Source organism: Heterocephalus glaber, unplaced genomic scaffold, assembly GCF_053883595.1.
Source record: "Heterocephalus glaber isolate CG9 unplaced genomic scaffold, H.glaber_assembly_v1.0 deba00001600, whole genome shotgun sequence".
Classification (NCBI taxonomy): domain Eukaryota; kingdom Metazoa; phylum Chordata; class Mammalia; order Rodentia; family Bathyergidae; genus Heterocephalus; species Heterocephalus glaber.
The window spans coordinates 21,495,719-21,523,682 of NW_028258372.1; the positions used below are offsets into that span (position 1 = coordinate 21,495,719).

The 27,964-nt window shown below is 39.7% G+C and overlaps 1 protein-coding gene across 4 annotated transcripts in view; it reads right to left on the minus strand.

Moving 5' to 3' along the window:
* The window catches only part of Colgalt2 (collagen beta(1-O)galactosyltransferase 2), a 106,095-nt gene that overhangs the window by 28,847 nt on the left and 49,284 nt on the right, over positions 1-27,964 (minus strand). For all 4 annotated transcript variants that reach the window (XM_087194428.1, XM_004862801.3, XM_004862800.3 and 1 more), the window contains exons 2-6: positions 17,762-17,872; positions 14,533-14,650; positions 12,778-12,912; positions 8,175-8,379; positions 1,137-1,256 (exon numbers count right to left, since the gene is read on the minus strand). In XM_087194428.1, coding sequence (XP_087050554.1) covers positions 1,137-1,256; positions 8,175-8,379; positions 12,778-12,912; positions 14,533-14,650; positions 17,762-17,775 — 592 coding nt within the window. In that variant the 5' untranslated portion in view covers positions 17,776-17,872. The remainder of the gene's footprint in view (positions 1-1,136; positions 1,257-8,174; positions 8,380-12,777; positions 12,913-14,532; positions 14,651-17,761; positions 17,873-27,964) is intronic.

The window sequence follows — 27,964 nt, forward strand, 5'->3', positions numbered from 1 at the left end:
GCTTCAACTCATATCTTCACAATTTTTGCCTAGTTTCCATATAATTTCAAAATTGATCTTTCACCTGTATTCACTGTTCACCCATGCTGCATTTGTCACTTCTCTTACCCTAGAGTAAGCTTCTTAAATCCAAATTTCAACCTTAAATTTCTAGGCTCATATCTCTTTAAAAGCTCCTCTCAATTGAGGAAAAATCTGAACACCTAAATCATCAGAGGTCCTGGCTGGGTTCCTGCCTACTGTCCAGTCTTATTTCCTGCTGTGGCCTCTTAACGACCTCTACTGCCCCCATGTATAATTCTACGCTTCAGTGATGAAACATAGAAGACATTCCCTTCTATGGGAAATCATTTCCAACATCCTGCCCTGAGATAAGTAGATCACCACAGTACTTTTTTCTCTGGCTATCACTATACATTATTCAATAAGCTACTGATTATTAAACATCCCGATTCCAACATTATGCTATGTTCAGAGACAATGGCAAAATAGTTTTTAAGGACATGACATCCAGAGATAGAAAGATTGGTTTAAATCTTGATCTGTCATTTGTTTAATAAAATGATCTAGGGAAAGTAAGATCTTTATACCTCAGTTTTTTCATCTTTATTGTGGGACTAATAAACCCTAAACTAGGTTGTTATGAAATTTAATGAGACATAGACAAAAAGTACTTAGTGTGGTATCTGTTACATCATAAGCTATTATTGAGTTGAAATTCATAATTATTGTTATCATATATATAGACATATATGATATATTCTGCCTCAAACCCCAGAAGTTTTCATTATCTCTATTTTGTAACTAAGGAGGTACTTGCTCAAAGTGATATGATATGAAAGCAGCCTAGTTAGGATTCAAATTCATGCCCCCAAACACTATTATAGTACTTAATACATTGTATGAAAAGTATCTGTGTACTCAGTCCTCCACTAGGACAGGATGCTCCCTGAAGACAAGAACCTTGTGGTATTTGTATTGCACAGAAGAAACATTTTAAAATGAATGAATGAATGAATGAATGATGAATGAACAGCTACATTTCAACCAAGGTAGACTTATGGTCATGAGTTTCCAGGCCTGGAAGAGGAAAGATGTGGCTGGCTTGAGCCACTGCCTGCTCCTGGGCCACTCACTCATTGCTTCTATCTGCACGTGGATGAGGTTCTCGATGTCCTCCTGCAGTGTCTGGTGGGGCTTCAGGGGGATAGGCAGGTAGCCATAGTGCTGTCTGTTGCAGAGGTACATCTGAATGCCTGAGAATCCAAGAGAAAAATAGTCAACCAATAAGAAAACACGCTTCTTACTGACAGCTAAGAGAAAGGAGAACAAACAGACCTCAAAAATGTTCTTTTATTTAAAAAAGTAAAATGCAGCATTGGGGACTCATAAAAAATCTGGGCTATTCTTCAGCCCAGAGGAAATTGATTTTTCTCTCTAAAGAAATAGCATACTCATGGCCTGAAATGAAAACTAAGAGCATGAAGGGATCAGAAGGGAAGCAATGAATTCCCATTCAAGAGAGCAGAATGGAACACTGTAATCCACCTACAGGAAATAACGAGAAAATGAGGAATGAAATCCGTATTTGATATGAAAGCAAACTGGAAAATCCTGTAAGGCTGACAGATTATTAAAGCTAAATCTAGGCATATGCAGAACAAAAAATAAGAAATTACAAAGGAAATTAAAAATTCTCCATGATTCTGCTTGGTTTTATTTCTTCCCTAAACACACATGGATTTGGAGTCAACTAACAGACATAAAACTTCAAAAAAGTTTATAAAGGGACAAAAGGAAGCCTGCATTTCAAGTCCTACTAAGAACCTGCAATTTGACTCTCTCAACAACATATCACAGCCCATAATAAATAAGACATAATAAACCAGACTGCTAGGAATACGGGGATCAGGATGGTCTCCTCTAGATCCAGCAGTAGGAAGTCCTAATTAAGACTGCTGAGTTAAAAGGATAAGTCTGCCAGTGTCCGGCACATGTGCCTAAGCCTGTGATTTGTTAATTCTCACAATCATCAATATTTTCCTGAGACAGAATTATGTGCATAGTGACTTTTGTATTTTGTGCAGATGAAATTTCCACCAGTCAAGCTACATCACCGACAAGTTAGGTGAATCTGTCTCATAGAATTAACAGAGATGAACAGGAAAAGAAAAGAGCTTTTATCTTCCATCTTTACTGAATCTGGCTTCAGTCTGGGCTGGCCCACCAGGACTGTCACTTCTCTTGCTTTCTCCAAATGAACTTATTAGCTCTGCTATTTGCCAACATGAATGCTTACGGTGAACTTCAAACTCCAATGCACCTTCTTGCAAAACAGTGATAAATTCAGGAAGTAGAAGAAAGATTTAATATTTAGGATGCCTCTCTAACTGAATTAGGTAAACCATTTTTAACTTTCCAAAGCTTTTATAAAAGGGAATATGATACCCAGCTCAGGTAGCCATCAAGTAATCGGACACAGAAAAGGCATTTTCAGACATGTAAGATTATAAAATATTTACTTTCCATGACTGGATGATGTGGAAGGAGGATGAAGAGGAAGAGAAGGAAGAAGAGGAGAAAGAGGAAGATAAAGAAAAGGATAAGGAGGGAGAAGAGAATTATAATGCGTGAAAAAATCTTAGGACACAAACAGAAGTCAATGCATGGGAGAAGAGAAATGAGACCCAGGTTGATGGCTTTGACATTTCTTAGATTAGAGCATATCAGAAGACTTCCAGAGGGACATCTTCAAGACATGCCATAGAGTACATCTGATGGTTGTGAACAATCTGAGGGGAGCTCAAGAAAATTAGCGATTACTTTGTTATTGTATTTATAATAATAAAACTAAGCAAAAGGGGGAAGTATAATTATTTAGATAAAGAAAAAATAGTTAGAGTCTATAAATGGCTGAGCTTGGAGTTAGGTTCACGTGATTATAACAACAAAAACACTATCCTAAATTATACTTAGAGGACAAGGGAGGAGAAGAATGAGTTTGCATGGGGCAGGAGCAAAGGGCAGAGAGGGAGATAACTCCTCATTTCCCGAAGTGGAGAATCAGCAGAGAAAATGCCTAAAGAAAGCCAAAAACTAAGGAAGTAGCAACACAAGCATGTTATTTAGAAACAGGTATATAAATATTATATTAATATAATCATCTAAAGAGGTAAAAGTGGTTTCTCTCTTGTGGAAGAGAGAAATGATTTTGGAGTGATGTACAGGAAACTGTTCATCTTTTTTTTTTCTTTACCTGTTGCCAATGTGTTTTTTTTAATTAATTAAGTTTATTGGTCTAAATAGTGATCACATTCATCATAGGGAATTTGTATCTGTATATAATATATCTTGACTCTTTTTTTCCCATTCCCCATTCTTTAAATAAACCTTAGGTAACTATTTGAACTCTTCAACTCATGAGTAATTTGATAAAAATAAAAAATTAAAAGGGAAATGTGTTGATAATTAGATAAAGTTTATGAAGGAATCTGGTACACTCAGTGAAATCTGTCTCTGTGAAAAACAATTTTTCTTTGAAAAAGAGAACTGAATGGTATAATTGAAAGTCTTCGCTTTTAGATATCATTCTTTTGTACTCATGTAGCACCTTAACACCACAGATTGATACAATGATCTCTACCCATGATGATAAAAAATAATAAAAGCTGTGACTTGTCCAAGGCCTCACAGTAAGTCATTGAAGCCAAACCTTTGTCCCTGTTGGCCAATGCCAAGGGTTTTTACCATTTCAGGATTCAGAAGCTTACCCTTGGGGCCATTAATCACTAGGAATTGCCCAAAATGGAGATTCTTTTGATCATTACCAGTGAGGTCCTGGATGCAGAACTGCTTGCAGTCTCCATATCACTTTCGATTCCTGCCTCCTTTGACTCACAGTAGATATCTGAAAGATGATTGGACAAGGAGCATTCCTGTGGCTATGATATGGAGCCCAGATCACTGGCCACGTGGAGGTAACTTCTGGCCATTAGCTTCTTTATAGTCACAGTGATTCGCTTCTGACCTTGTGCTCTCTTCTTGGGTCAGATGGGCTGCCAAGTCTAGCTCACCAAAACACTTGGATTGTCTCTCACTCATCACTCGTATGTTGTAATAGCTATAATTTTTTTTCCAACTTTCATCTTTTATTAGCACTGCCCATGTTTTCAGTACATAATGATTACATTCCTTATGGGGAGTTGGTGCATGTACACAACACATCTTACTTTTTCATCTCCTCTTTCTGTCTCTCCCCCTCTCTCCATCTCTTGGCTCCTTTACCTTTTGAGAAAGATCTATCTCCCTATTTCCTATTTTCTATTTTTTATTTTGCTCTTCATTTATATTTGGGGTTTCTCATATAAAAATCCATGCAATATTTAAGCTTGTGTGTCTGATTTATTTTACTTAACATTATGGTCTCAAGGTGCATCCATTTTCCTATAAATGACTCAAGTTTACCCTTATTTCTGGCAGAGTAGTACTCTATTGTATATAAATGTCACATTTTTAATTCATTGATGGACATATAGACCACTTCCAAGGTTTAGCTATATTCAATTGTATTTCTACAAACATGAGTGTGCATGTCTCACTGTGATATGATGTCTTTAACTCTTTCAGGAAGATACCTAGAAGGAGAATAGCTGAGTCAAGTGGAATTTCTATTTTTAGGTTTTTGAGGAATCTCCATACTGGTTTCCACTGTGGTTGTACTAGTTTACATTCCCACCAACAATGTAGAAGGGTTCTTTTATCCCAGCAGCCTCACCAGCATGTGTTATTATTTGACTTTTTGATGACAGCCATCTTTCTGGAGTAAGATGGAATCTCAGTGTTGTTTTAATTTGCATTTCCCTAAAGGCCAGAAATGTTGAACATTTTTTCATGTATTTATTAGCCATTTGTACTTCTTCTGAGAAATGTCTATTCATTTCAGCTACCCATGTTTTGATTGAGTTTTTTTATTTTGGGGAGGAAGTCTAGTATTTGAATTTTTAAAATATACTTAGATATTAGTTCTCTATCCAAGGAATAGATGTCAAATGTTTTGTTTCCATTCTGTAGGTTCATTCTGTTGGTTGCTTTCTTTGTTGTGCAGAAGTTTTGTAATTTGATATGGTCCCATTTGTTGATTCTTGATGCTATTTCTGGTGTAATTAGGGTTCTGTTCAGAAAGCTCTTGCCTATGCCTATGTCTTCAAGAGTTTTACCTATTTTATCTTCCAGCAGATTAAGGATTTCAGTCTTAACATTTAGATCTTTGATCCATTTTTATTTTAGTTTAGTACACGGTGAGAGATATGGGTCTAGATCTTCTGTATGTGGATAGTCAGTTTTCCCAGCACCATTCGTTAAAGAGGCTACCTTTCCTCCAGCATGTTTTTGGTCATGTTTTGGTTCTTTTGTCAAAGATCTGATAGGTGAATGTGCTTGGGGTTATTTCTACATCCTCTATTCTGCTCCATTGATCCATGTCTGTTTTTGTGGCAAAGGCTATCATCCGAATGGAAGAAGTTGGACCAAAGTCTGGGGTTAAGATAGTCCCAGGCAGACCCCTGGCTTCCTTTTGCATTTTTATACAGTGATGCTACAATAGGTGATACACAGCTAGGGACTTTCAGAAAAGTGAGAATCAAAGAACACTAGCTATATGTCAGCCTCTTTCAAAAGCAAGGGGAAGTGCTTTGCTTTGGACCCAAGAAAGGAAGAGCCTCAAGACACAAAACGGAGACTCATTCATATTGGTCTTGAAAATACTTCGAGATCAGTGAAATACTACCTCAGAATTACACTACTGTCAGGAAATAGCTTTAATTTCTCCCAAATTTCTGTGATTATTTCCTGTCTTGACTTGCAACTGTTCGGTCTGTGACACCAATGTGGCCCTCTATATTCACTGTTGTCATCATTACTGCCTATTTTTCCCCCACTGTTCTCAACTCTCCAACCAGCACAGAGGCTAACACAATCCTAGGCTGAAAGGTAGAGCTAGCTGGGTTGGTCTTCTCTTCTCCTTTTCCACCTGGGCTTGGGCCTCCATACCTGCTTTTGCCTGGGCCAGAGCTCTGAGCCTCCACACCTGCTTTCAATGTCCTGGAAAGACTTTTGGGAGGTCAGAGCATAAAGTCCTGCTGAACAGGCCAAGCCAAAGACAGAGGTGAAACATTCCTATTCAGTCTATGTCACTTTTCCAGCTCAAATATTCGGGTATTGGTTTTCCAAAATACGTCATCATAATTTAGCGCACAGGTTACAATAATACCTTGTGCAGTGGTCATAAAAGAGGACTCTGTCAGGCAGTGACTGTCGTTGTAATTGTTAATATATCACTCACTTAGACCATCCTTGCTTCAAACTCTGAAGCAAAAGGACTGGCACAACTTGAAGGAACAGGAAGGCCTTGATTCTGCTTTTATCCTGGAGAAGTTAGAGTAAATCATGAAACAAACCTTTCCATTAATGTCGACACAAGAACCTTTATGAAAACACCAGTCCACCTGAGGATTGCTTTGTCCCTGAAAAAAATGTAGGCCTAAAAAATGCCTATACCTGGCCAATTGGTCTAAATTGTTCTGGCAACCAAGAGAAAAAAAAAAATCAGCTTTACACATTTCCTCTTTTTTTTTGGTACTGGAGATCGAACTTGGGACCTTGTGCTTTTGAGGCAGGTGGCAGAACCACTAAGCGAAATCCCTGGCCCCATTTTTAACAAATCTACAACTGGCAAATGGGGCACTTAGATAGGCCTGATGTATGAGTTGTAGGTTGAATTTGCATTAACATTCTTATCTGCCAGCAACATCCCCACTTCTTGGGGTCTTCAGAAAAATCTGTCTTGCCCTAATTTACATGGCCACATTAAGTTTACTTTATCATCATTTTGGTTCTAAACCTAGTTTTGCTAGTGGTTAAGTGGTACATTTCTGGCACATTGATAACGAGCCTTGACTTCTATCGGGAAGGTTTGAGTTATTCTAATAAAGCTGTACTTTAGTAATGCCATGTATCTTTCTGTTGAACTGTTTTTGTGAGTATGTATCCTCCCTGACTTCATGTGGAGGTGAAAAAAACCTAAACAAACAACCTATCCTTTCTATTGCTTGTCTTTCTCAAAAAATATATAGATTCCACTGGAAATGTTTTCCCAGGGATTCACAAAGACGTCTAGCTTCTTCTCCTTTCATAGGGATGGAGGCAGAGACTTCTAGCCACCTCCAATATCTGTCCTCTTTTTTTTCTGGAGTGAGAGAATTGGGGCCCATGACCTCATAGAATAAAGATGACATTCCGAGCCTCCCTCCCAGTGTTGTCCTCTTCCCAAGTTCTGGCTGAGGGGATTAGCACAGAAGTGCTGAGTTCAGTCTCTGGATCGTACCCTTGTAGGGATGGAGCATGTCCTCCCTCTGTTCCTGCCTTGATGGTGGTGAGGCAACCTAAACCTGACCATGAAGAATCTGACCATGGAGGGCAGAAAGACAATACAGAAGGATCCTCGTTCTCCAAAAACTTAGTGGAACAAAGCCATGACAGCAGCTCAGATTTTTAAAAGAAGAAATAAACTTCCACTTTTAAAGTCTTGGGATTTTGCTAGTGTTGTTTTGGGCTTCTATCACAATTTTCTAATTAATAAAGGGTCTCCTATAGTCAACAACAGCAATGCATTCAGTACTATAGAGAACCAATCAAATTCCTGACTCCCAATGTCATCCCTACTGCTTCCCCCTCCTGTCAGTTCCCCAAAAGAAAATGGATTCTGAGGGCAGGGAAGTCTTGGTTCTTGGTCATCAGTGATCACAGGGACAGCAACACTGACAGTTCCTGTATGGTTATTGCAGACAATTTATGGCCTCTAACACTACCTGAAAAGGAAGTCATTTTTTGCTGGATGGGAATTAATAGAGTGATTGTGCTCCTGGGGATTGAACCCAGGGCCTTCTCACTGAGCCACATCCCCTTCCTTTTTAAATTTTGAGACAGGGTCTTGCTTCCCAGGTTGGTTTTGAACTTGGAATCCTCTTGCTTCAGCCTTCTGGAGTCCTGGGATTATAGGCATGGGCCACTGTACCCTGCTGGGTTTTTTTTAAAAAAATAAGAAGTCCAAAACAAAGGAGCTAATCATTTTCAGTGTTTCTATGGTGGCTGTACGTACAACCAAACACAAACAATACCTGCTTGCCTGCTGGAGAAGGCAAAGACGATGATGTCATCAAAAGTCCAGGTGTAGTCCTGGTGTGGGGGGTAGAAGGTCAGCTTGTCAGAGGCCTCCTTCCTGAGGTCAATTAGGAAGGTGGAGTGGACCATGGGGACAGGAAAGCAGCCCATCCTCTTCCATTCTCTAATCTGAAGGTAGTCTGGGGTCCGTTTATAGAAGCCCTGTAAAAGAGCAAATAGGTGGGTTGTGTTCTCTGATCTGTGGGCTTCCTCCTTCCCAGTCATCGGCTGGGCAGATTCCCCCAAGTCATCATCAGTTAGGAGAAATCACCAAAGTCACCCTCACTCCTCTTATCTTGGCCTAAGAATTTCGAAATGAGCTCAAGAAATGCAATTTCTATATAAAACAACACCTAAAGGATCTTTGTATCAGAAATAACTTTGATGTCAGCATAATCTCTTGGTTTAATAATTTCACAAAGGTGTATTATATGTTGTCCTATGATTATATATGAAGTATGAGTATTAGGAGATGGTAGAGCGGAGCTGTGGAGAGCACAATTCTAGTCAGATGGGTGAGGTCACGTCCACCTCAGCTCCTTACTGTCTACAGCTGTAGGCCAGATGACACTGCCTTGCTGTGCCTACTGCCTCATCTCTCAAACAGGAATGATGCTGATACCTACTCCGCAGGGTTTTCTGCAAAAACCAGCAAGTAAAACTGTAAAGTACTTGAAATAATCCCTAGCACCAAGAAAGTATCAACAAATATTGGCTAGTATTAAAATATTACACTGTGTAAAATATTTTAATCAGAGACATTAATTAGATATGCAAATGAGGGCCTCTTTCAGTGCACTTATTTATTTGATAGTCTGGTGGACTTGCAATGGCTCCATACTTTTCAAGGATTCACCTTTTGAAATTGCTACCTGTACAATAACACAGGACAACCAATCTTTTTTCTTTATAATCTCAAACACACTGGTTTTGAACAACTTAGGCCATCACACAGCTTGTTTCTCCTGCAAACCCAGCTGTTCATTCAACAAATACCCACTGACTACCTGCTATAAGCCAGGCACTGTGGGAAATTGTGGTGATTTAATAAATAAGACAGCTCCAGGCTTAGCTTTCATGGAGGATAGAATCTAGTATAGGAGATTACACTCCAGGGACACGGCTTATAACTGGACTATGAACAAAGCTCAGTTCTTTCCAGAAAAGATGAAGATGCATCTCATCAAATCATACTTAAAAGTATGTGAAAGCTTTAAAAGGCATTTTTAAAAATGGGGTAGGTGATGGAAGACTCATGGACTAAATGCCAAGTTTGACAAGGGCACAATACTCCTTGGACACATAAAGTCTTGTGTAATCTTTAATCACACATACTCCTTTATGGGTGCATTCCTACATGATGTTGGCAACTCTATATTGGCAGTCAGCCTCTTCTGGCTCGGTGACTGTCCTCTGTGTGTATAGCAGTGTCCCGATGGCTAACACTAACACTAACCATGTTATAAGGTAGGGGGATGACAAATGAAGACTGAGATGACATTAGTCTTAGAGTCAATTTTATGGTCTTCTAGCTGCTGATCTCAGTCCATACTTAAACTCTTTGTTCCTCCTAACACTTCAGCTGATGAGCATTCCTCCACAGGATAAGGGACCTCCGAGTCTTCAGAGGGCTGCCTGAGGACCCACATCAACAGAAAGCTCTAGCTTCTTAGGGACAATGTTCTTGGAATGAGAAACTTGAAAAATTAATGACAATAATGAATCACTGAGCATCATGGGAGTGAGGATGGTGGGGGAAGGAAGCAGAGAAAGAGAGAAAAGGAAAGTAATTGTGACTCCTACAGGGAGGCGGAATTTTTGGCTGTGACTCCTTTCCACATGATCTGATATATATATTTAATCAGTTTAATTAAGCTAATTCATTAACTAAAGAATAAAAATATAAACAGCCATAAGCATTCACCATAACAGAGCTCTAGACATTGAAGATTTTATATGAAAAAAATGAAGGAAATTCATATTCTGTTTTTAACTTGAATTTTGGAAAAATGAGCTACCATGTCAGTTTTAATCATTAGAATCTATAGAAATGTGTAGCAACATTTGTCTAAGGTTACCAGAATGCTTTGGCTCTTTGACTCAGTAATTCCACTTTAAAGAAGCTATCCTATCCAGTCTCCAGTTGATGGGCATTTGGGCTGTTTCCAAGTTTTAGCTATTACAAACTGCTGCTATGAACATGGGTGCACATATATCACTGTGGTATGATTCTTTTAATTCTTTGGGGAAGACCCCCAGCAGTGGAATAGCGGGGTCAAATGGGATTTCCAGTCCTAGTTCTTTGAGGTATCTCCATACTGATTTCCACAGTGGTTGCACCAGTCTACACTCCCACCAGCAGTGGAGCAGGGTTCCTCTTTCCCCACAGCCCTGCCAGCATTTGTTGTTGGTTGATTTCATGATATCAGCCATTCTTTCTGGAGTGAAGTGGAATCTCAGTGTTGTTTTCATTTGCATCTCTCAAATGACCAGTGATGTTGAACATTTTTTCATGTATTTATTTGCTATTTCTACTTCTTTGTCTGAGAAATGTCTGTTCATTTCAGATGCCCATTTTTGGATTGGGTCTTTAAATTTGGGAGGTCTGATCTTTTTAAGTTCTGTATAGATTCGAGATAGTAGACCTTTGTCTGAGGAAGAGCAGGTGAAGATTTTTTCCCACATTGTGGGTTGTCTCTTCACACTGCTGGTGCTTTCTCTTGCTGTGCAGAAGCTTTTTAATAAGAAGAGATCCCATTTGTTGATTGTTTGTGCTAGTTCATGGGCAACTGAGGTTTTGTTCATAAAATCTTTTCCTACACTGATGTCTTCAAGGGTTCTACCTAACCTCTGTTGCAACTGGTTCAGAGTTTCTATTTTAATATTTAGATCTTTAATCCATTTTGATTTTAGTTTAGTGCATGGTGAGAGATACAGGTCTAGTTTTCATCTTTGGCAAGCTGAAGCCCAATTTTTCCAGCACCATTTATTAAAGAGGCTATCTTTCCTCCAGTGAGGGTGTTTGGCTCCTTTATCGAAGATGAGATGGCTGAGTGTGTCTGGCGTTGTTTCTGCATCTTCTAATCTGTTCCGCTGGTCCTCTGGTCTGTTTCTTTGCCAGTACCATGCTGTTTTTATCACAGTAGCTTTGTAGTATAGTTGCAGGTTGGGGATTGTGGTACCCCCTGCCATGTCTCTGTTACCTAGAATTGCTTTTGCTATTCTGGGTCTCTTCTTGTTCCAAATGAATTTTTGGATTGTTTTCTCGAGGTCTATGAAGTATGCTGCTGGCATCTCAATTAAAATGTGGGTTTTTTATAAAATGGAGTACTACTCAGCCATAAAAAATGAGAAATTAGAGACATTTATAGCTAAGTGGATGCACATTGAGGCGATACTCAAAGTGAAATAAATAGGACACACATGTGTAAATACTGAATAGTTTCTCTGGTGTGAGAAACTGAAAGTGTAAATAAGGACTGAATGTTTAATAGGCAATGTGAAATAGGAAGAAAAGGGGCAAAGGGGACGGAAGTGGGAGGGCTAGGGGAAAAGATAGAAGGGAATGGAATTAATATGAGAAAATGGAAAAATAGGAAGAAAATCTTTGTAAATAGGGAGGACTGGAGGGGTTGAAGGGAGGGCTGGGCAAGGGTGAAAAATAAGAACCAAGAGAGACTATGTAAAGGTGCAAATTTCCAATGATGAATGTCATTATATTGTATATCTAAAATGTGCCAATTATTAGAATGAATAATCGATAATGTGAAATAGGAAGAAAAGGTACAAAGAGGTAGGGGTAGTGGGAGGGGCAGGGGAAAGGAAAGAAGGGAAAAGAAAAATGCTGAGAAATGGAAAAAATGGAAATAAAGTCTTTGTAAATAGGGAAGGGTGGAGGACGTGAAGGGAGGGCTAGGAATGGGGATAAAATAACCAAGATGTATTATATAAAAGTACAATTCCCAATGAGAAATCTAATTGTGTTGTATACCTACAATGTACCAATAAAAGAATTTAATACAAAAAAAAAAAGAAGCTATCCTAAGGAAATAATGTTAAATTTAAACATTTATATTAATCATGATGTCATTATAATAGTTAAAAGTTGCAAACAATGTTGTTCAAACTAAGAGAAAGATTAAGTAAATTACAGTGTACCTATAATGATAATATAATTATTAAAAACATGAAAACTTCTCTTTATGGTGTTCTTACAGTGGTAGGGATACATATGGACATTGTTGTAGTTTTACTTTTTTTCCATTTCTAAGTTTTTCTACAGTGCTCTTAGGGTAACTTTGTAATTTTTCTTTTAAAATTTCTGAATTGGGGGAGGGAGGATACAAATCCCAGCATGCTTTATTGATTACTTTTGAGATTCTAAGCCAATATGTATTGATAATTATTATAGAGGAGCCCACTGGGTTCTAGACCTGGCTTTACCTCCTTTTCTGAAATGTTTGCTCTAGTAACCTGCATGTTTCAAGGGAGGAAACATGAAAAAGGGTAAGGGAGATGCTATTGCCTTGTTAAATCTCATTCATGAACCAAAACACTTGCCTGAGGTGTGATTCCACACCAGAAGTTAGAGTACAGGCCCCGAGACTCCAGCATGGGTGCCACAATGGTTTTGTTTTCTGCAATCATTAGGTTCAGAGTCTGTGGGTTAGTCAGGAAGTTGTCGACATCTATGAACTAAGGGAAGAAAAGGAAATGTCAAGTGCAAAGGCATTTTTCAGTAATAGCTTTAAGAATAATCCCCACATCTAAAGGCTCATGAAACGTTGGACCAGTATCTGTATCCTCCTTAGTTACCCCATTGCAGTTGGGTGGCTTTCACTCCATCATAATACATTTAGTCTAACTTCCACATGTTCAGCTCTACATGAGCCACTGAGCAATGGATTGGTGTTAGCAGGACCCAACCTTGGTAATGGCTTAAGTAAAAAATATTAACAGCTTCTAAATACTTAATGATTCATTCAAAAACACTTACTGAGTGTCCACTGTCCATACAGATGGCCAGATCTATTTATATTTTCTAGGCCAGAATGGCCCAGAACAGATCCATCAATGGTATTTTAAAGTTACAAGTAGAATTTTGTTTAAAGTACATTATATCGATGGGTCAGGGATTTGGCTCAGTGGTTCCAGCGCCTGCCTCAAAAGTGCAAGGTCCTGAGTTCAATCCCCGGTACCAAAAAAAAAAAAAAAATTAAAGTACATTATATCAATCCATATTAGCCAAATGGCATGAATTTCTTAGCAGAAGTTTACATTAACTCTGATTCTCATTCTTTGCAGGGCCCCATGTTAACATTGATTCACTTATAGAAGACAGTGTAGTAACAGATTCTACCATAAGAAATAAATGATCACTGAATTGTGCAGATAACATGATGGATTTTATGTCATATATCTTTCATCACAATTAAAAATCATCAGAAGCATTCATTCCTATAAAAGTCAAATTGCTTACTAAAATATTTGTGGTTTGGCATTCATATATTTCAATAACATTCAAATAGTTACATACAATGTTAAATATTGTCAGTACAATGTGAAAAGTTCTATGAAACATTTTTGTTACAAATGTATGCAATAAATTGTTAGGCTGATATTTGGAGTGTCTGAGGGCCTGGAGAGGGACACGGGTCAAAAGTATTCATTCCCTTTAGGAATCACAGTGTAGTGAAAGCAGATGTCCATAAACTTAATAAATGTCTTTCAGGGAAGAGGGAGCTATTTTCTCCTAGTGAGCTTTCCTCCTTTCCAACTGAGACAGGTTTACCGAGGATGAAGATGCATTGATTTCCAATCATCATCAATTCCAGCTTTTTTCTGGACCAGGGAAAACAATGGAACCTCTCAATGGAGAGAATTCTCTACAAGAACCCAGCAGAATTGGAAACAAACAGGAAGCCAAATCAGAGATTTCATTCTCCAAGATACCAGGAGCAAAAGGGAACAGAGCTTCAGAGGTGTTCTGATATACTCATTTTCTCATATTCCTAAAATTCTTCCAAAAAGTTGAGACAATTTATATTGAATTACCTAATAAAAAGACTCAGAGTCTTTTACGTGTGTTACGTAAAATAGATCAACTGGTTCAAGAATTTGGTCTATCAGGAGTGAGTTAGAGATGAAATCCAGGCTTCACCATATTGTTACCAGAATTTTCTTGTGAGCCTTTTATTGGGGAGATGGTGTCTAAACAAAGGTTGTTTTCATTGTTCCCATGGTCCTGGTTTTTGGACAACTTATTTGGACACGTTCTGGATAACAGTTGCAAACAAATCAAGGATCAGTTTTTACCAGAATGTAGTCTGACCATTTCTCCCGCGCAGTTCGAAGGGCCGCCTGTCGGAGTTTCATGACATGGGCAAACCGGGAGCTTGGCCAGTGCTTGGGCCCAGTCTCATCAGGATAAGACCTGAAAGGAGAATAATATTAATAGTTTATAATTACTGAGTCCTACAGGTACCAGGCTAAGTCCTAAATGGTTATACATACTTAACTCATTTAATCCTCCATCAACTCTAGGGATGAGTACAATTATTGCCATCACCATTCCCACATCATAGATAAGGAAATTTGAGCAATGAGAGATTAAGAAACTTGCTACTTACTGAACACAAGAATCTGTATATGAAGCATTTCAGTGGGTTCTAGCAAGAGTCCTATGACCCGCTTACTCCCCATTTCACAGGTGAGGATATTGGTGTGGAGTAGGAAAACCACCTGACCAGTGAGTGCTGCAGTTAATAAGGGGTACAATCAGAATTCAAATCCAGGCAGCTTAGTCCCAAAGCTCATGCTCTTTGATGCTTTTTAAAATAAATCCTGCCATCAAGTAAATTTGATGTATATCGATATATATTTCAGTGTAAAATTACAAGTTTCTGAGGAAAAACAAAGGTTTAGTTTAGTTGGTGGAGTCTCAGTAAATGATTCCATAGAGCTTAACACACTGATTTAACCCTGGTAAAGTGAGGTCGGGGAACAGAGAACAGATATATACAATATGTCCTAGGGCTTTCTTTTAATATCCACAAAACAGCCAGGCAGGCCAAGACTTTTTAATTTCTGTACTCGAATTGAGCCCAGGGGTTCGAGGGCAAGTCAGTGGGTCAGTGTACCCTCCAGAATCCTTCTGAAAACCCCCAACTGGGACAGGCATTGGTGCTGTCACAGGAGCCCCCAAATTGGCCACCACTTCAAGTTTTTGTAGCTGTGCTGACTGTACGTTTGCTTTAATGAATGAAAAATCACAACGGCGAGACTGCTGACACACATGCACAAATATTGCATTGTTTCTCTTATATGAGAGACCTAAATTACAAATAATTTAATGAGCAAAATAAAACAGATAATATGAAATAAGAGATAAAAATCCTCTGCAAATAGGAAGAAGAGCTAGAGGAGGAGGGAGGAGAGAAGGAAGGGAGGACAAGGGGAATACAAAGCATTAAGATGTGTTATGTACACGTACCAACCTCCACAATAATATAATCATCATGTACAGCAAATATGTTCTAGTAAGAATAAAAAAAGGACTGTAACTAAACAAGTAAGGTTAATAAAACTATGTACAGCACAAGAACTCTCGGGAATGTCTTCCCCAATTACTGCCCCAACAAAAAATCAGTGAAATTCCTGTTTTTCTCAATATATTGCCAAAAAATAATGGCTTCCCTAGTATTTTTCACACTGACCTTGGCATATAATGCATCTAGTCAAAATCTGGTTGCAGAGAACATTATCAGACTGTGAGGTAGGTACACAAAGTCTTTCTGTGTAGTTTTGTGTTTTTTTTAAAAAAAAAAGAAACCAAATTCCATTATGGGAAACTTCAAAGGAGTGTTTAAAATCTTTCATAGTATTCAAACTTTATTGTTATATGTTTAGTATATCTATATGTTTGGATATACTAAATATATAGAGAGACTAAAAGAACAAATTTGTCCTAGAATGACCTTTGTTAGTGTTATACAAATTTGGCTTTTTTTTTTTTATAGTACCAGGAATTGAACTTAGGACCTTGCACACTTGTGAGGCAGGCATGGTGTCACTGAGGTAAATCTCCAGCCTGAAATTTGGCTTTTAATAAATGACTTCCACTGGGAAGAAATCAGGCAACTCATCTATTCTATTCCTTCCTTAAGGTAGAACTATAATAGCCTTGGGAACATTTACAATAAGTTTTAAATACATTTATCTACTCATTTGTTCATCCAAAAATATTAATTTAGTGTTTGCCAAGAATATAGCACTGGGAGGAATTATAAAGTGTATACATGATCTAGCCCCTGCCAAAGAACCTACAATTTATTTAGAAAAAATGCATAAGTTGTATAGTTAATTAACAATTCTAGTTATATGCATGGTGTCAAAAAGGATCATATATGAAACAAGCAATCCAATTGTTGAAAGAAAGGTAAATCTTTATAAGGGGAACGACTGGGAATAGCTTTTAGTAGTACATGTGATTTAGCATAAGAGTTGGTTACAAAGAAGGAAAGGCATTTCTAGGACATGCATAAGCAAAAAATTGGGGCTTGAAAATAAAAGGGACATTCAGGATAAAGCAGATTTTCTTTGGGGAAGAAACAGGAAATGTGAGTGCTAAGCTTTGAACTCTTAAATATTAAAAGACTTAGATATTTGAACTTTGATTTATAGTTACTCAAGATCCATTAGAGTTTTTGTAATAGAAAAATGAAACCACTTCATTTATATTTTAGGTAGATTGGTTTGATACTATGGTGTGTAGGATGACTTGGACATAGAAGTGACTAAGAAATTGCCATAATTAAGACTGGAAATTAAAAAAAAAAAAAGATTGGAAACAACCTAAATGCCCATCAGACTAAATAATTTTAGTATGTCCATACAATGGATACTATGCAGCTAATAAATAAAACTCTTTAATTATTTACTACATAATAATGGCCAAAGTATGATAAGTGACACAAGCAAGGTGTGTATAGAAAGTCCACAAACTTTTGATGATAATTCCTCCAGTATAAAAGCCTTATGCTCAAAATATCAATAAATAATACCAATATATAAAAATATAAGCTGTGAACAATAGTGCACACTTGTAATGCCAGCTACCAGGGATGCTAAGGTGCAAAGACTGCAAGTTCAAGGTCATCCTGGGCAACTTAGCAAGACCCTGTCTCAAAGAATAAAATTTAAAAAAGCCTACGGATGTAGCTCAGTCATAGCGTCCTTGCCTAGAGTGAGGCCCTGAGTTCATTCCTCATTACACATACACATACAATACACACATACATATAAAACACTGTAGTAATTTATTTATGAACTAACAAAAACCTGAACGTGGCTGGCAGCTGTAGGAGTAAAGAGAGAACACTGAAGACTGGGGGGAAATAGCAGATATTTGTAACTCCTTTGGATAGAGAGATGCAAGACCATGAAAAGTCACATGTGTCCTCAAGACTGGAAATCCAAATGGCTGGAGAGTTAGTTAAGAAGGAAAGAAAAATAATGAGTTCACAAAACTGGTTTTATTACTCACTCTGGTTCATTCATCGGCCTCCACTCCACATAGTGATAGAGTCCTTGTACATTTTTCAGCCACTCCCTGAGTATTTCGGTTGTATTATCCACATTGTGATCAGTGGCTGCCCTGCATGAAAAAGGCACAGTATAGTTTAGGTATGTCATCCAAAGAAAGGAAGAAATCCTTACTAAAAATTCTGCAGGAAAATTATATGTACAAAAAATTATTCCCTCATGGTCTAAACTACACAATGAGTTTTTGAGCTGAGAGATACTGCTTAATATTACTTTTGTGTCACTAGGGCCTTAAACAGGGTTCACTTAATTGTAGAAACCACAAGTGGTTGTATTAATAAATAGACACATGAAAACACGAACAGTATATGCATAACAATGAGATAACCTAAATGAGTTAATAAGTCTTGGAAATTTTGCTATTTGTTTCACTTTTTTGTTATCAAAGCTGTAAAGTCTACCTTATAACTTCACTAATAATAACCCCGGAGTTAAGCAAAAATTCAGCTTTATTTTTAAGTCAATGTTCCAGTCACAACAAAATATCTATTCAGTGCTATTTTAATCATCTGTGTGAGAAGAGAAAACCATGATAATATTTTCTCATATAAAATTTGGAATCTAAGTTATCTTCCTCTATTTTGGATTAACTTTACTCTTGTACAAAATAGGGTATCTTCAAAAGTCTTCAAATAATATATATGGAACTTGTTTCTGGGCTACCCTGAAAGTTTATCAGATGAATTCACTTGTAAAGGGGTTTACCTCAATAAATTATTTTCGAATCATATCACAAAGTAAAACCCAATTCTATGCTGTGTATGAGATTTGCAACTTATCTGCACACATTGGACATTAAATAAAACTTCTCAAAGGAAAGAAGGAAAGGTGTGAAAGAAGGAAAGAGAAAAGAAAGAAGCATGGGAAGACAGAAGTCTCTGAGACTCTAAAAAGGGAGCAAAAATGCTGCGATCATGCTGACAATGCAGCTGCTCCTGCGGGGAGAGAGAGCTACTGGGACTGTCAGTAGCTGTGGCTCCTTGGGGGTATGGCTTGGATAAGAGGCACGAAGAGACAGGAACAGTGGGGACTTCCTCCGTATATGGCAATGTCAGCACACGGGGCTTTGTTAAACCCAGGCCATAATGGCTTTTTTGTTCTTCTTGCTTGGGCTTTTCTTCCAAAAGTAATTAAAATCTTTAAGAGGGAGAGTGTTCAGGAATGTTTAAAAGAAAAAAAGTTATTAAGCAAAGCATAGTGAAATTTAGATAAAGAATAAAATTCTGTAAAACACCAAGTGACCTGCAACCATGTAGCTTAGGTCATGCATTCAGAAAAGTGGGAGCCAGAGGTATGTAACTAATACTTTAAAATCTTATGTTGTAAATGCTGGTGGGGCTGTGGGGAAAGAGGAACCCTGCTCCACTGCTGGTGGGAGTGTAGACTGGTGCAACCACTGTGGAAATCAGTGCGGAGATACCTCAAAGAACTAGGACTGGAAGTCTCATTTGACCCTGCTATTCCACTGCTGGGGATCTTCCCCAAAGAATTAAAAGAATCATACCACAGGGATATATGTGCGCCCATGTTCATAGCAGCACAGTTTGTGATAGCTAAAACTTGGAAACAGCCCAAATGCCCATCAACTGGATAAAGAAAATGTGGTTTTTAAAAAATGGAGTACTACTCTGCCATGAAAAATGAGAAATTAGAGATATTTATATCTAAATGGATGCACATTTGAGGCAATACTCTTTTTAAATTCTTTTATTGGTACATTTTAGGTATATAACATTTACATTTCTCATTGGGCACTTGTACCTTTACATGATGCATCTTGGTTCTTATTTTTTCCCCATTCCTAGCCCTCCCTTCACCCCTCCACCTTTCCCTATTTACAAAGACTTTGTTTCCATTTTTTCCATTTCTCATCATTTTTCCTTTCCCTTCTTTCCTTTCCCCTGCCTCCCACTACCCCTACCCCTTTGGACCTTTTCTTCCTATTTTGCATTATCGATTATTCATCCTAATCATTGGTACATTTTAGGTATACAATATAATGACATTCATCATTGGAAATTTGCACCTTTACATAGTCTCTCTTGGTTCTTATTTTTCACCCCTGCCCAGCCCTCCCTTCAACCCCTCCATCCCTCCCTGTTTACAAAGACTTTGTTTCCATTTTTTCATTTTCTCATATTAATTCCATTCCCTTCTTTCGTTTCCCCTACCCCTCCCACTTCCTTCCCCTTTGCCCCTTTTCTTCCTATTTCACATTACCTATTACACCTTTTAGTCCTTATTTACACTTTCAGTTTCGCACACTAGAGAAACTATTTGGTTTTTAGGCCATCCTCTTAAGTGAAATAAATAGGACACACATGTGTAAATACCGAATAGTTTCTCTGGTGTGAGAAACTGAAAGTGTAAATAAGGACTAAAAGGTGTAATAGATAATGTGAAATAGGAAGAAAAGGGGCAAAGGGGAAGGAAGTGGGAGGGGTAGGGGAAATGAAAGAAGGGAATGGAATTAATATGAGAAAATGAAAAAATGGAAACAAAGTCTTTGTAAATAGGGAGGGATGGAGGGTTGAAGGGAGGGCAGGGGAAGGGGAGAAAAAATAAGAACCAAGATGGATTATGTAAGGGTGCAAATTTCCAATGATGAATGTCATATTGTATACCTAAAATGTACCAATAAAATAAAAATTTTTTAAAAATCTTATGTTGTAAAATAAATGTATGAATTAAAACTAGCCTTATTTAAAAAGCATTATTCAAAAACTGAGATGACAGCAATGGCTAACTTTAAACTACTTTCAAGTCTCTTCTTGAAATTGGATTAGAACCAGCGTCTAAAGGGGACAAAGGGCCCCAGGCCTCCTGGACCTCCCCCTACCTGGAGAGGGAGAGAAGTGACTTGTGAAGCTGGTGGTCTTGCAGGACACCAGGTGAGCACCTTAGCACAAATACAGGGCATTAAGGAGCCCTGAGCAACTCAAAGAGACGGGAAAGTGCCAGGAAAGCAATGTGAAGCGCTTGTCATTTAGCCAAGAAGTGCAGCATGTGTGTTTGCCAGCATCTCATCCTGAGACACATGGCCATGAGTTGCAAATGCCCAGCATAACAGGTCCACAAGGAACGCGATGAGCATCAAGCCACGGGTTTCATTAAATGAAGCACAAATAAAGCAATTCCTGAACTTGAGCTCCAAGGCACATCATTCCTTATTCAAAACATTGTAAGGGTAAATTAAAACAAAACCAAATCTTGACGACACTGTTAGCCAAATGTTATTAGCATTCTACATCATTTCTAAAGTACTTATAAGTAGCAATGGAAATTTTATTTATTTCCTTTGGTTGTTTCTGCATTGCACAGGACTTAAATTTTCTTTGCTCTCCCTCTACATAGACACATTTCTAATCCTTTTGAAAAAGTTGGTCTTATTATATGAAATATATTTTCTTGGTGTACAAATTACACAAATTCCAAAACCTGCATAACCAACATCCTCAAAGATTAGCTGCCTGGAATATGTGGAGATAACATTTGTCTAATTAAAAATAGAAGGCAAGATTTACAATACTCCTTCTACTAAGTTAGAAAACTTCCTATCCATTAACTTCCCTGAATTGTTAAGATTTTTCTTTGTTCTCAGGCTTCCTCCAAAAGGAACCAGTGCTCCAGCTGCAGTAGGAGGGAGATCATCTCTGCTGGTCTTTGATGTCCTATACTGTGTCCCAGAGGAAGAAGAACAGCACTGGGCCACCCCAGCCCACAGAGAAAGCCTTGCATCCACACTGACAACCCCTCAACTTCCCCTGGCAATAGGCAAATACACAGAAATCTGGGCAGATACTTCTAACTACTGCCTTTTAATCCCTCTGACAAAAATGTGTTTCTGCTTGAATACATAATAAAACAAGCACGCAGGCTCTGGCTGTTCAGAGGGCTGCAGAGAGCGGCCCCAGAGGCCCAGATGCAGACTCCTGGGAGGAAAAGTGGGATGTGTGTTAGCAATTCTATTTTCAGAGCCCTGCAGAACAATACAAGTGAGGTGCTTCTCTGGCCACAAGACTTCACAAGTACTTGGACAAAGGAAACTCCATGGCTGAATTGGATTTTTCTCTCAAGCTAGGAAGCTGAGCATCCCAAATGTGAGAACACCCTTAGGAGAAGCTGAGGCACCCTGCCTCTCTCAACCTGGAAGCACCATCCAGTCCCAGTGGAAAATAAGCTCTGTCACAGGCCTGTTGCACTTCTGTCAGACAGGAAAGGTGCCCAAAGGGAACAGGCATCACTGATGGGTCCCATGAAGAAAACCCATGATGTGGACAGACACCTGGACCCTGGACACCTGGGGAGGCATTCTGCAAATGACTCATAGCCACGAATCAAACTGGAAAACCCTAATCTGTGAAAACACAAACTTCAAGCTGTGATCCGAATGTGTCCCTCAAAATTCACATGTCCAAACTTAACCACTGATGTGAATGTGTTAAAAGGTAAGGCTTTCAGGAGGGGAGTCAGTCATGTGGGCAAGGAGCCTTATAAAGGAGGTCGAAGGGAGCACCCTAGCCCCTTGGGCTTCTGCTGCTAGACGTCAGTGCAGCAAGATGCCATTTATGGTGCTGGGATAGAGTCTTTGCTGGACGCCAAATCTGCCAGCACCTTGATCTTGTACTTTCCAGGCTCCCAAACAAATTTCTATTGCTTGTAAATTATGCACCTGGAAGTATTTTGTTGTAGCAGCTCAAAAAGACTAAGACATGTGCTGGCTCAGAGGCCACACTCCTGAGAGTCTAAAACTAATCAGTGTTTCCCTCAAATCTCCCAAGCAGAGTAGATTTCTACTTAGCTCCCCTCTTTCTCATTGCCCTGGGTTTCTCTGACTTGGGATAGGCAGCAAGAAGAGCTCAGCTTCTGAGTTGTATTTAATTTTCTCCAAAGAGTATGTTGGGACAGTGATTTCCCTTTACCTCTAAGGAGCACCAGGTCCCTTTAGCACTGAGAGGAGCAGCTGTGGCCTTGGTATGGCTTCAGTGCTCGTGGTAGGTCCCCTGTCTGGCCATCAGTCTCTGCTTGCCTTCTGTGGATTTGCAACCTGAAATGGAAGAGCTGGTCGAGACAGGTGCAGCATCCATGTGGCCTCAGAGGGTGGTGTAGGCCATCACTCCCCCTAATGCCACCCATGTGCTCCCTCTCTGGACCTGCTTCTAGTTTTTGTTTTCCCATCTTCCTCTTCTCCAGCTATGTAAGTTACCAAAAGCCCATGAGCCTCAGCTTCAAATTCCTATTAGGATATAAGTAAATACACACTAGAAATGTGTAGAGATATCCTGGTTGAGGAAGTACCTAGGCTAACAGGTACATTGTCACTGTTAGATATGTGGACGAGAACACAGATAGAACCAGTAAAGAAGCATGATGCAAGCTGATATAGCTTTACTGATGACTGAGAGCCAAAAATATTTTTTTATCTGGCAATGTCTAAAAACACTGACATTTCTCCTTGTTCCAGAAAAGCAGTTTTCATTCCTAAGTCTTGGCTTTTAAACTGATAGCCAACTTGAAATTATTAGAACTGACTCATTTATTTTTACCACAAGTCCTACTGTAGTTGTTAGGGCTAAACACACACTGGTAAATGTGGAGCCACTGGAACCATATTAAAGATGCAGGCTGGATTTCCCAGCATATGGAACATGGGTATTGAGGACATGGTACACCTGATCTTTTCCATTTGCACTGACCCTCAGGGATTCTTCTTGGCTTCCCTGCTGCCCCAGGAAGTCTAGACCTCTGGGATTAGAACAACAAGGCTGCAGTTGATGGGGTAGGAGGATGGTGCTAGTGGGTGGCAGTTGGTCTTTCTTTGCCTAAGAACCTGCAAAATTCACATGCCAGAGGCTCAAGGCAATCATGATAAAATGAATGGACAACAACATTAGTCACTAACTGGACAATTCCCACCATGACTAGTGAGTTGGCAAAAGTAAATTTTCCAACTGGAGACTTCAAACACTGAACTACCCTCTTACATGTTTCTTGTTTTTTTCCAGCTAGGAATACTCATTGATGTAGAAAATAAAGAACTCCACCTAAAAAATTCCACTTGTGGATGCAGCTAGTGAGATTCATTTTCTTTTCTTTTCTTTTTGAGAGAGAGAAAGCAGGGTGCCAGGACGACCAATGCTGGCACAATCAACAAAGGCGCTGGCCAGTCCCAGGAACTGACTTTTATTGGCAATCCATTGAGGTAAAGGTGATGTGTGGTTTCTATGGAAATTAATGTAAACAAGGCTCAGAAAGGACAAGACAAAACACTCTCAAATTAGGAACAGAATAGACAAAATATATGATTGTAATTAGAACATTGTCCTTCTAGTCTGAAGGTTGTAGTTGTGGGAATGGAATTTGGGTGCGAGTTACTCTGACCTCGGCACATAGGTTTCGGCCAGACTCATTTCTATAAACCAGCCAATTGTGGGGTTAACTCTTTACAGTCTGCTTTGGGCATAATCAACATTACAGTCCTCTGCAGTGATCCCTTTTGAGAACTATTTTGCCAGAGATATCTGCTACTGCCCATGCATCATCTTGTGACCTGACACCTGGTCCTTTTATCATGATTTTGAAGGTGACCTGGGTTTCCTGTCAATATCAGTGTTTTACATGGTCCAAAGCAGTTGACAAAACTCAGTCCTTTAATGTAGGCCAGAAGTACTTGTACTTCCTCTTCACCCCGTCCTGGAGCTTTTGAACCTTTGATGTGTGGATTTGGGCCTGTCCTTCCTAGGAAACGTTAGGCTGCGGCCACAGTGGGGCGAACACTAAAACTATAAATGGATGACGCTTTCGAGGGAAAGCAGAAATAGACGGTTCCTGCGGGGCTTTCATCACTGAATTCTGACCTCTACTGCTCCGTCACACTGTCTGGCTTGACGCTGATGCTTCATGGTGTAGTTTAAAGATCAGGCCACACAAAAGAAAGGAAAGAACTTTATATATAGTGAATTATTTTCTACATGTACAAAAATGGCAACTGTCACTTGTGTCCTGCTGATGATTTGGCATATAGACACATGGGGAAGAGAGTTCTGATGTTGGTTCGGTGTAATTTTGTTTCTGTTTTTTTAAACACCCCCATTTGTATTAAAAGAAAGTAATAGTATCAAAACGATTTAATAGCTCTCTATTTGATGTAACTAAGACAAAGGACAAAATTAAAGATACAAATTAAAGGACAAAATTATATATCATGTGCACACTTGGTTACTGTCTGTATTTAATATGTTGCCTTGACGCAAAGGAACTCCGTGAATGACTACGTGGAGATGACACAGATGTACGCGCGTTTTACTTAGGGTTAGGGTTAGGGTTAGGCTGGCCTTCAACTCCTGTCAATCCTCCTGCCTGAGCCTCCCCGGTGAGTGGTGGGATGACAGGTGTGCGCCACCATGCCTGGCTGAGGCCCCCGTTTGTCCAAGTGTACGCCCACTCATCCTGACTTGCACACGTCCCCTGATGGGGTGCAAGTGGAAGTGGTGGGGGTGGGGGTGCCCCCTCCTTGAGTGACAGTTTCTGTGCCTCTCCCTCACTCTGGTCTGGGAGGGAAGCCTTGGCCTGTCCACTAGGGGCTCCTGGTGCCCCAACCTAGCCAGGCCGGGTGGCATCTGTTGTTCTGTGGATGGGGTCCACTGAAGGAAAGGGGTGCCAGGGTGTGAGTGTGTGTGCGAGTGTGAGTGACAGAGTCACCCATGCCTTCGAGTGTCCTGTATCTTCTCTTCCTGGGCCATACTCCGGGAGATCTTCACGCAGGTGGGTGGAAAAACCCCACGGTGAGGCTTTTCAAGCTGCTGCTAGAGAGATGCCACAGAGAGGAGCTGGCCGACCGACCAACCGCACCCACCTGGGAACTGTAGCTCCTCTTTTGGGGGTGAGGGGGGTTGGTGAGGGGGGTAGGGTGGGGGTGGGGAGAAGGACAGGGAGGCAGGCGCAGGCCCCAGTTGCTGAGGTCCTCTGGCGTTCCCCTTGCTGTTATCCTAATCGGGAGCACAAGCACCTAGGGGGGACCTCTGTTCTGGGTGGCTGGGACCAAATGTAGAGTGGTGCCACCTCACAGAGGTGAGATGAGATGAATGCAAAATGAAGCAAAGGAGCGAGGGCCTTCTCTGGCCCTGCCTTTTTCGTTTTATTATTTGTCTGTCCGTCTGTCTGTTTGTCTGTCTGTGTGTATTTGGGGCAGTTGAGGATTGAATCTAGGGCTTCCACCACATGCAGCGACATCCCCAGCCTGCGCTGTCTCTCTCTTTCAACAGGGTCTCACTGAGTCACTGAGTTGCCTAGGCTGGGCTTGAACTTGTGGGTGACATGCAATTCACACTGTCTGTCCTTCTGGGAAGCCCAGAACTGAGATCCCAGAGGGCTCAGGCAGCATTGGTTGGTGAAAGACAGGGATGGACAGAGGGAGCGAGCGAGATTCATTTTCTAGGACGGTCGTGTCATCAAGTCCCCCACCTCTGTGTCTGAGCTCAGGAAGAGCCTCTTCAGCAGCAATTCTCATGGGCAGAGACACAGGACCATCGGGCAACTTATCCTGATTGGTTCTTCTGTCTGGTTACTAGGAAGGGTTCTAAAGACCTAGAACACATCTGCTGGGTGGAAATTACATATGGATATGTTTAGGATACAAATATGGATTAAGAGTTGGAGATTTCTTTAGGTCCTACCAAATCAATTAGTTGCAATTTTTCTTAACTAAGAAATCAGAAAAACTTCTTTTTGTTTGTTTTGGTACCAGGGATCAAACTCAGGTCCTTGCACTTTCAAGGCACGGGGCGGAACCACTGAGCTAAATCCCTGGCTGTTTGTTTGTTTTTTGAGGCAATGTCTCACTATGTAGTTAAGGCTGGCCTAAAACTCACTGTGTATCTCAGGCTGGCCTAAAACTCATGGTGATCCTCCTGCTTCAGCCTCCCGAGTGCTAGGATTACAGGCATGTGCCACCAAACCCAGCTGAAAAACTTATTTCTTGTGAGACTCTCCTAAAAAAAATAAATGTTTGTACTCTTTCCATAGCCTTTCTCAGTATTCCTCCTTCATCTCATTAAAAAATGATAGGCATAACACACTTGGAGCCTTGGTTAAATGTGTGTAAAAAGATATTTCATTCTGGATATCCATGCCATGAACTGATCAATTGCATTGCTAAAGGACAGCAATTTTTCTAATGATAAAATTTGCCATTTGACCAGTTGCCAGTCAATTCTTAAGCCCAAAAATCATTTTAATAAAGTCTAGACAAATCATTTTAATAAAGTTGAGACAAACTTAAACATATTACCAGGAGCCATTTTGTGATGCTTTTGATTCTGAGCTATATTTTTCTTCTCATCATAGTAAGAATATCTCAATCTTTATATCCTGCCCTATGATTAGCTGAGTTAAGTACTATTTTTATTCCCCCCATTTTGGATGTTTCCTTCAGGCCTTCTAACGTCCTAGCCCAGCTTCACCATCACACTTGTGCAACAGAGAGTGGATGCCCAGGAAACACTTGTCAGACTGGAAGGAGCTCTCTACCTTGTCAAAGGCACTACTCAACATGACCATTATGATCATCTCACAGTGATTGTATAGAGTGTCCCAGCGGGAAATAAAACAAGAAAAATGGGAAGACTCATCAATTCCCTACAAGCTTTGCTCGGAATTTTTTAAATTTTCCTTAGAGTCAAAACCCTCAGAATTCTATGAAAACATCACTGGTAGTGCCTGAGGCAAGACAGTTATTTCTCATTTTTCTAAAGCACCTCTTTTTCTTTTCTTTTGGCCCTTGTTTATTCGTTTTCCCACCTGCTTTCACCCACTGTTCATTTTTTCTTTTCTTCTTTTCTCCTCATTGCTGGATTTTCCAACACTGTTAATTTTCTTGTTTTGAAGATGTGCCCCAAAGACATGGAGTTACTCATGAAATGTTCCTCCCTGGTCAAAAACTGAAGCACTGGTACTAAAAAGAAGCCACCACGGAACCCAGGAACTCTTCCAGAAGACTTGAACCTCCCTATGCCTCTCAAACACCTGGGATTAGATGGACACCTGTGTCTTTAATTTTACATCAATATTCTATCCACACCTCCAGCATTGCACTTGCTCATGTGTTTTGATTGCCTGGTTCTGTTTCTTGCTGTATCACTAGGTT